The 10,231-nt window shown below is 44.5% G+C and overlaps 1 protein-coding gene across 1 annotated transcript in view; it reads right to left on the reverse strand.

Annotated features, from left to right (window-relative positions):
• The window catches only part of SLC6A2 (solute carrier family 6 member 2), a 62,550-nt gene extending 54,864 nt beyond the window's left edge, over nucleotides 1–7,686 (reverse strand). The window contains 3 exon segments of the mRNA XM_032121994.1: nucleotides 7,242–7,615; nucleotides 7,617–7,659; nucleotides 7,662–7,686. Coding sequence (XP_031977885.1) covers nucleotides 7,242–7,615; nucleotides 7,617–7,659; nucleotides 7,662–7,686 — 442 coding nt within the window.
• Nucleotides 7,687–10,231: the final 2,545 nt, after the last annotated feature.

Here is a 10,231-nt window from a genome sequence, read left to right on the forward strand (position 1 = left end):
TATTTTGTAATAACGTTGAGAGCAGTTAGGTACAACATCATCTAATAACTACATGTAGTAACTGCAATATATGTAAATTCTGTGCAGTTTACAGTGCAGACTGATATCAGAGAACCATACTACAGTTCTTAAATATTTAATCAATTGGTTAAACTGGGACAAAGGCTTTACAACTGGGAGTTACTGATGTGCTTACCATCAGACACAGCAAAAATGAAGACATGGGCTATCTGATGTTGCATTTCAGAACTGCTCAAAATTCTTGAAACCATTCATTTCCATTTTAATACATAGCAAGAAATTCAGTAATTTATGGACTGATTTAATCCATCATTCCCCTCACAGCATATCTAAACTCTCACTAAAGCTCTATGTTCCTCCTGATCTCATGTATAAGGAGTTGTATTAACATTCTGTTTCATATTGGTCTAAGCATGGGGAGGAGGTATCTGTCTGGAAATGGTATCTTTAGACTGCTGGAGCTGTATTCACATATTCACTAAACTGACAGACAGGTTTGTGGTATTTTGCTTAAAGATGAAAGGGAAATTCTGCCCCCAAACCATGTAGGCCATGTTTCAGTCTCCTTAGAGGTATTTTGGTTTCTTCAGTAAAGAAGGGCTGTTGGCTGCTACACTCCTAACCTGGCCTTTCTATTTTCTGTTGCTCCCAGAGCTTAAGACGATGTGAGTGAGAAAGCAGCCACGAACTGCTATTTCATCTTGAATGAGTACCCAAACCCAGGACCCCGGGTCAAACTGTAAGAAAGTCCTGTATTTATTTTAATAGGAGTTAATGTGAGCTTTGAAGGCTCCCTAATGTGACTTGCAGAATTTACTTGGGCAGGAATGGCCTACTAGGGGTATTTCAGTACTTCTGTTCCTTGGCAGAATTGAGAAGGGTGTACAGGAATGAAGACAGCTTGGAGGGGAGGCAGGGGATGGGAAGACCTTAACCAGAACTGTTTAGTACTTGATGTCTTTTCTGCCTCTTAGTTTACAATAAAGTACTTCAAGTGGGAATCAAAATACGCATCCACTGTACTTAGAAAGATGTATCTTTGCTTTGTCAGCTGGTTCACACCAGCTCTTTTATTATCAGTAAAGCTTGAAAATCAGTTTTGGTAATTGATTGGAGCACCCCTTAGATCAGTTCTGAATACTTGCCCTGTATCAGCCACAGGATGGTACTCTTAAGTGTAACATCAAGCTAAATATTATGGATCTTGTCTAGAACCTTTATATGCTGGTGTATCTCTAGACCTTTGTAAAATTGTCAAGCTAAGAGTTGCTAGAATTGTTCAGAGACAAATAACTTCTCTGCACAGGCAGGTATTTAGCTGAGAGTCTGTGTAGTGCGCCACTCATACACTATTTTATGGTATCATACCTGAGAGTCAGAAACAAGAACTTTACAACTGATGAAAGATTTGGGTGAGAGATTCAGTTCTTCCCTCTCAGCTATTCTTAATACTTAGTATGTAGTAGGTGTATAATGCACTAGCTTATAACCCTGCAGACATTCCTGTTCTGAAGATTTATTTTGTGGAGCCAACAAGCCATGTAGAGCAGAACAGGGGCTTTCAGAGAAGCAGCTGGCAACTGGCATGTGAGCTCCGGTGCTGAAGAGCCTGGGTTGAACCCATGCCCTGCATGCACCAGGTGATTAGTGGCTGATCAAGGAAAGGAGAGAGAATAGATGAAATGGGAAAGGGAAGAGAGCAATTGGGAGCTGGACACTGGCTCTGACCCTGGCAAAGGAGGTACTGCCACACTACACAACTGAGCAGTGTCCCTAATGTCACACTACGGCTGAGAACCCAGAGCTCATGGCCATAGCAAGGAGATCAGCATAACAGTTTAACCTGTCTGAGGTCAGTGGTTTGATGTGCTAATGGGAATTGAAAACCCCTTTTTAGGAAACCAAAATCACTAGATTTGCATCTGAGCTTTGATTGACTGATGAGTCAAACTCTTGGCGTAGGCTTTGCAGTGAGATTACTTCAAAGTTGATTTATTATTATCATCATCAATGCTATTTTGAAATATAAACTCTGATATTGTAAGGCAAAGGTCATCCACCTTTGAACTGTAAAGTGCTGGGTTATATTCTTCCCCAAAATAGGGATTAAATTTGGTGACAGACACTTTGCAAAACTGAGGAGGCAGAGTGTACTAGAAAGACAAGGTGGTGCTGTCAGCACCACAGTTTCCTCTCAGTGAAGTGGTGCAGTGGCCAGGCTCCCAGCTCTGTGGGAGGTGACAGCTACACGGTGTCATTCTCGATGCATGACAGCTCTTGGCTCCTGACTTTTTGCTGGGCCTGTTCAGGGATATTTGGATCTGGTTTATGCTGTCTTTGGTACCTGTGCTGTGGATTGCTCGGTCCTGCATTACAGCTTATGGAACTATGACTAGGACAGGGAGCATTAGGATAAATTGTAAGGTACTTCTGAAGTGTATTGATTGCTGGCAAACTGTTTGTTGAAGCAAACAATTTCTTCTGGAAATACTGTGGTCTGAAAACACTTAAAAATAATGCTGCAGGGGAGATTAAAAGTGTGTATTATGATAGCTAGAGTACTGTTAAAATATTTATCTGCTGCTATTCTTAAATTCGTTAAAAACTTAATCTGATTCTTATGATACAGTAAGTCTCCAGTGACTAATCTGACAATTACATGCTTCCTAATGAGTAGTCTGAACATGACTGACCTTGCAAATACTTTGGCTCACAAAAGTACTTCATGTTGGTAAATTCTTTTTCCCCAAATTTCAGTGGGAAATATTAATTCTGCCTATGACTATGCAGGAACAGGAAACAAAAATGAACATTAATACTGAAAGTGTCTTGTACAAAAACTACAATAGCTTGTTAACTAAGACTGAGCATCATCCTCCCCCACTGTGAGCACATCAGTTAATCATAGTAGGCATTACTCAACTTCATTTGGCATCAGTAAAATTTTAGATGTAATCCAAATATCAGGGTAAATCTTTCCCTACGTTGATGAGAGTATAATTTTAATAGTAGTCTTCTTCCTTAATTCAACATAGCCTCTTGTAGAGCTGGGGAGCAATTAAAAGGTTGGTTGCATTATAAAGAATTCTTTGGAGTACAGTGATGTTGACCACTTACAGAAAGAGTTATACAGCTAGGAAATCTTTTTCTTAAAAATAATAATTTTAAAAAAAGTGTTCTTGCCAGGAATAAGTTATAATGAGGATATAGCTCTTGTAAGATTAGCCAATAGAAATGACTGTAGTTGATGATTTCTCCAGTGACAAGCCCTGCTCCTTGCAACTCTCAAAAATGCACTGCACAAAAAGTATTCCATTTGCTGCAAACAGTGCTTTTCCTTTGTGCTGTGAGCAGCAGTCAAATACATGTAAGTTGTGGTATTTTTTGATCAGCTGGACTGACAAGGTGATGTTTGAGAATTCCCCCTTTTGGAGTGTTGCCATATCTACTTAATGGGAGCTTGCAGATTTTTCCCATCTGTTCAGAGCCTACCCTATCACCTGATAAATGCTTTAGAGCACATAGTGGACATATCCTGCTTCCAAGAAGTCAGTGAGGGCAAGAACTCCTTCAGTCTGTTCATACTAAATTGTACTGTAAGCTTTCTGTGGCCCATTTTGTATTACAATACAGCCGCTGGATCTGTCTCTGCCCTTGTAAGGCAGGCAAGTCCTATGAAAGTAGATAACTGATACAGAAAAATAAATGCTCTAGATTTTTAGATCTTACTAAAGACTGGGGATTTTTTTAATAGCAGAAGAATGATTCCAAAAATTACAGTTGTTTACAGAAGGGTTACATTCTGCCATCTATCTTTGAGCAGAAATCCCATTGGGGTCTCTCAGCAGGCTACTCCCAAAACACAGATGTTTCTGGCTATTCATTCAGTGTTTTAGTTCTGCTGGATGCTTCTTACTCTCTAGCTTTTTGTTACTGGGAGCTTGTTAAAATATGAATGTTTCTTTTTGCTACCACCACCAGTGCTGCCTCCGAAGTTATCTAACAAAAAAAGTCTGTATAGCTGCCACTGGGTGGTGTATGCCTTGTGTAAGTAAAACTCACTAAAGTAAACTCTCAGAGTTTTGTATAAGTGGAACTTCCAGATCTAACTCAAAAGCTTCTGTCTGGTTTTTTTCTAGAAAATTTCCCTATTGTTTATCAAAGAAAGAAACTCCAGGACTTGGCTGGTAAAAAGAAGGGAGTGTATATACATCCATGTCAAATTCAACTTTGAATGGGGGAATACAGTGTGTATTTATACTTTCCTTCTCAGTTCTTGTAAGTTTCCATGCTTTCTTGAGAGCCACCTACTTTTACAAATATGGAAAGGCCATTAGTGTGTCTGCAGGCATCTTGAATTAATCATAGTTAGCTTTAGGACACAGTCCATATGTCAACCACCTAACTTTTTTTAAAATGTAAAGGAGGATGCCATTTTCTACCACTTCCATGTCCTTGATACTGTTGTTCAACTTCTAAGAACTTCTGTAGAACCTTCGTGGGTGTAGCTTTTGGTAAAATACAGGAGAATGTCTTTTTGTTAGGCAGCACAAGCTATGATAACCCAGGATTTAGGACATTGCAACGTGCTTTCATTTCACTGAGTGTTTTGTATCAATCTATTGATAACATGTTAATAACCCACACTGTCTAAAGCCAGCTCTAGGTAAATCACCGAGGCTGAGTATTTGCTGAAGCTTTCAGAGAAACTGCGGAGAACTGCATGAGGAAGAGGAAAGGAAACCTTTTACCTTCCACTGCTTTGCTTTATACATACCATCCAATTCAAGTTTCATCTATTCTGTTGGATTTTTCTTTACCTTGCAGTTCCTTATAAATATCAAAAAGCAAACAGTAATCCTATTATGAGCATCCTGGAAATTTTTTTTTTATAGGGTAAGTCTGAACATGGTATACAAGTATAAAAACAGCTTCTGATTTCATCCCTTTAATTCGTTCAGCAGTCCAGAAAAACTACTAAGATAGTGAAATGAAGTTTTTGCCATGTCTATATCCACATACCAACTTCTGCATGGGGAAGCATAGCAATTATATGAAACCCATTGTGTTATCCTTTTGAGGCAGCAAAAGTTAAATTAGTGCTAGAAAGGGTCCCTCATGCAATAGCAGCGTGGGGGGGGGGTGGGGGGGGGAAGGGTATTTAAGAATATCTGAGACTTATGACTGGAAAGATCTCAACAAAATCCAACGATATCCCACAGCTCTGCCTATTGTCTTATGTTTTTTGATCTTGTAGGAAAATATAAAGCAAACAAGCTCCCAAACACAGTTTCAAAGAAAGAAGGGACTGAGTTGGCTTGAAACTCAGTAAAGTACTTTTAGAGCCTGAATCTCTTACAAGAGTTTCTACTGACTACAACTGATATGTATGTCCAACATGAGAGGCAATGGATGGAAAATTTTTAAGATACCATAATGATCTCTGTATCGGTAAACAGTTCTCAGCTATTCTATAGACTTTGGTAGCAAAGGGCCTCTCCACCTTTGCTTGTAAAGGTCTGATTTTACTTTGATGATATTGAAGAGTTAATGTAAACTTTTCACTGAAATGTACCTCTTGTAGCTGTTGGCTTTCTCTTCACTGCCATTTGGAAGTATTCGAATTGGAAGATGCTAATGAAGACCCATTTTTTTCTAGCTGAACTGACACAAGATAATACATGGTGGCTAAAGAAGATGCAGGAGTTGCAGACTGTTACCTTCTGTGCCTGAGCTGGCAGTAAATTATGAAGGAAGCAGGTTAGGAAATTAATTGACCTAAATTACAACAGAAAAGAGTTCAGGCACTCTGGGTGTCACCTTGTGCAATGTGAGATAGGGGAATGTATCTCTTTTCCTAAAAATTGCTAGATGACGTGGAGATGTGGCAATGGTGCATCTGTCCTGAGTGCTATGAATGATGCTGCTGCCACACCTGCACCTGACACAGCGGGAGCCTGCTGGGTTCATGATGCATTGTGCTGCTGTGGTGTGAATGGCTAGGACTATTTTTGGGCATAACGAAATAAGGATGGAGGTTATTTTTCAGTGCTAAGTACTTTCTTCAGTCTGTCTGGGTGGTGAGCAGAGAGGTTTTCTGACTCCTCTCAGAAGTTTTGGAGGTACCAAGCTCGACCGAGTGTTTCATTAGCGCCAGTATCCTCTTAAGTTCCAAGGACAGGTATAATTCCATGTTATTTGATAGGGATTTTCCCATTCATCCTGCATTCCTATTTTAATAGGAGGCAATTATTTTATGCTACAAGTGTGAACTACTAGCCTTTATCACCAGGCAACCACACTATCACTATATACATACATAACTGTCTTTCAGAACGTGCTTTCTATCTATCGGTTCTGTCTGTATGGCTCACCGTTCACACACAGTTCTCCATCTGCCAGGCAGGGTCTGTTCTTTCGGTGTGTGATTTGAAAGCACTCCAGGCACCTGCCCGGCTTGCAGATGGTGTTACTCCATCGCAGTCTGGAGTCATCACTGACAACACAGCGTACTTCAGGGAAATGAAAGCGGATGATGGAGTTAAGGTCTTACTGAAGACATGGCAGACAATCTGAGCCAACTATGGTTACTGTGTGTAATTTTTTGTTGCTGTCATTGCCAAACTGTGCAGGAGGTGAGGTTTCGTTTGTAACAAGTCTCCTACCTACTTTGGAGGAGGGGAGAACCCCCACACTGCAGAACGGAGAGCAGAAATCCCGATCCTACATTAAAACTGCTCCCACAAAACCTTTCAGTGGTCTGGCGCTAGCTCTTCTAGATGCTGTTTTTCTGCTCGAGTGTTTTTGGTTTGGGCTTCCCCCCCCCCCCTCCTTGGTGCTATTTTTTGCGAACGAAAAAAAAGTGTTAAGCAGCCTGGAGTGGCAGCAGGAGGCAAATACATCTGTACTCAAAAACTAAGTTAAACTTCGAGGAGTGTGCGAGTAATCGCTCCCGGGAAGGGGCTGAGCGGTGCCCCGGGTGCTCTGGGGGCCGCGGCGGATCCCCGCTGCCCGGGAGGAGCGGGAAGCTCTGGGGCAGTGCGGCGGTGCCGCCGCTCCTCCCTTCGCCATCCGGCACCGCGCCCGGGCACCGCGGGGTGAGCCCCGGCTCCCGGCTTTGCCCCAGAAACTCCGCGAAGAACAGGGGGATGCCGCCCTCGCGGCGGTACGGCCTGGGGGTGTGGGGCCGGGGAAAAAGACCTCGCAAGCGATGCTCTTACCCCCTCCATTTTTGTAGCAGAGGTATGGAAATCGCCAGACGTTGGCCAGATCCACGGCGAAGCCGATGACGGAGAGGAGGAAGTCGATCTTCTTGCCCCAGGTCTCCCTGTCCTGGGTGCCGTAGCGCGGCGCGGGGGCGGCGGGCAGGAGGCTGCTGCTGGTGTACTGCACCCCGTTGTGCTCCTTCACCAGGATCAGCTCCACGTCCTTCTTCGGCGGCGGCGGCGGCGGCCCCGCGCGGTCCGGCAAGGGGGCCACCACCGACACTTTGCGCTCGGGCTGGATCTGTTTGTTCATCCTCGCCTTAAACATCCAGAGAGAGCGAGCTGAGGAGGGGGCGCGGGAGCGCAGATAACGGAAGTGCGCTTCCCGCTGGAGGCGACTCCGCGCTCAGCCCGGCGGTGTCAGCGCGGCGGAGCGAGGCACGGCCGTAATAAGAGCCATGCAAATGAGGCGGGAGAGGGGGGACCGTGGCGCCCGCGCCCGCCGGGGCGCCCCCGGGGAGCGGGGCTGCCCGCGCCTTCCTCCGCGGGGAGCGGCCGCACCTGGGGCCGCCGCCCGGCCCCGCCAGCTCCGACCCGCGCCCCGCACCGCCCGGAGCCCGCACCGCCCCTGGTTCCCCGCCGAGTTACACAGGTCGGCTCCGTCCTGCCTCAGACTACGGCGCGCTCGGAGCGGCTCCTTCCCGCCAGGAAAAACAAGCATCCCTCGTCCAGCCAGCTGAAAGTGCCGTTAGAGGCAACAGGTAGAGCCTGCTTGGATTGGCCACTTCCCTTCTTTCTTGGCTGGTCTCCCCTGTCCGCTAGTGTGGCTTTAGTTAAACAGAAGAATTTGGCTTTTGACATCAGAACCCGGTGGGATGCAGGCTGCATGGCAGAGCTGGACATTGCTAATGCTCCTGTGCCAGGACTGGTGGATGTCTAGGGTTTTTCTTTCATGGCAAGCATGAGGTTCGTAGAATTCAGTTGTCAGGCTGAGGTATTTGTGGGACATTAACTATTTGCTGCTATTCCAAATGGAACCTGAGTCTTTTACATGTAAAATGGGCAAATAATTATCTGGCAGAATAGTGATTGGTGCCAGAAGTTGGCTAAATACAGCTGCAGAAAGGGGTTTTCAGGGATTCTTCTTGTTACAGCTGTGAACAGTAACTCTATGTTCTGTGTCAGTTAAGGGAATTAAATTTGACCACAAAAGGCAGAAAACAGCTCTCCCTCCCCAGTATTAAATAGCTTCCCTTCTGCCTCGCATCAGTGAGAGTAGGTCATGTCACAGAGGATTCTTGAAGGTGTTACAGCCTACCATTCTCATTCACTCTGCTAGGGCTGATAAAACAGTATTACATGTATTGTAATACATAAAGAGGTGCTAGTCAGAGTTCATAAAGAATACCAGATTTCTCTGCAAACTTGGAATCTGAAAAAGAATACCACCTCAGAGTTAAAGTTCACACATCCTCCCCATCTCTCTTTAGGCCACAGCTAAAAAGATGCTAGCAAGACAGCTAGTGACAAAATACAGATTTTATGCCTTTAAAAAACCTCTTGGTTCAAGCTCCAGCATCCAAGCTCTGACTTGAATCCCTCATTTAGGTGAAGTATTTGAGCAGTAGCTATACTGTTCCAGAGCACTTGGGTGCTCAGACCATGCAGCTCATACGGTCTCTTTTGGTTACTTTGTGATTTCCTGTCCTCATCCCTTTCAAATACACCACACAAGACCTTTTTATCTTCTTTCTGACACTCCATGCCATACATGCCATAAGTCTGTAGTCATCCCATAATGCCCTATGAGCAGTTGATGTTCTCCCATGCAGTGCAGCCCTCAGGATTGTGCTCGTGCACAGCTGTGCTGCTGCCTCCTCCTTGTACCACCCATCAGGCACTCCACCACATGCACCCAATACACCAAACACAAACTGTGTTCCATGCACTGCCCCCAAATATGCCCAGTGCTCCTGTTTGAGTGAGTCTGCACCCCCATTCTCCCACAGCAAATAAAGGACACGCTCTGTTCCAGACACAAAGGCAGCCTCTGCTCTCAGCTGCACAGCCCTGAAGGCATCTTGTTGACAAACTCACCAGATAGCACTGGGGGTGTCTCTGTCCCATTCCCTGGTACCTATGGGGAGGGGGAAGATGACTGAAGGGGGATTGCTCCTTCTTGGTTCCAGCACTCAGGGACTGCAGTTTCTCTGGAAGCTGAAGATGTAGCCTAGCCAGTAAGGAGCTTTTTAAACCTGTTTCCTCTCTCTCCACGTGACTGTTACTGCCTTAATGATCTGCACAGACTTCCTACGCTAGACAGCGGCACTCCCGTATTGCTTCTGGAAAATAAGGCCTTGCTAAGGAACACCCTTTTCCCCACAAGGTCTCAATTAGCTGAGCTTGATCATGATGTCTATGGTGGGAGGAATCTAGAAAGCCCCCGCTTATTTTCTAAGAGAATTAAGTCACTCTGCATATATATATATGCCTTTAGTTCTTGCATGGAAAGTGTGCACAATCTGGTTAATGTAATATCTGCTGCACCCTCAAGGTAAGAAAGTCCTCAATTGGATTTTATAAAAAAGTTGCTTAATCTTGAATCTGTCTGTATCTTGTTATGCCTAATGGAGCCTGACAGTGGGTAGAGTTGAAGTCAGAGAAGAGAATATTGTATTTAGAAGCCTCAATGGGGCCACGCAAGATGGCAGGGTGTTAGTGATATTCCACTGTTGGCTGGGAAATAGGCTGTAATTTACTTCAGAAACCAGTCAAGTATTGCTAGGTTAGTCATCAATTATTCAAATTCTTGTCTGCCATTCCTTGCAATGCACAGGAAAATATACTGTGTGCTGTAACAGTAAACTGAGGCTGTCACTCACACATTAGTGTCTAGGAAGAAAAAACCCCAATGAACAATTCGCTGTGCTTTCAGAGCTCCAGTTGCTGGTGGTGTGAAGGCTCACTGTGCTTGCTGGCAGCAGGGTTTGAATTCTCCGGTGCTG

Source organism: Corvus moneduloides, chromosome 12, assembly GCF_009650955.1.
Source record: "Corvus moneduloides isolate bCorMon1 chromosome 12, bCorMon1.pri, whole genome shotgun sequence".
Taxonomy (NCBI): Eukaryota; Metazoa; Chordata; class Aves; order Passeriformes; family Corvidae; genus Corvus; species Corvus moneduloides.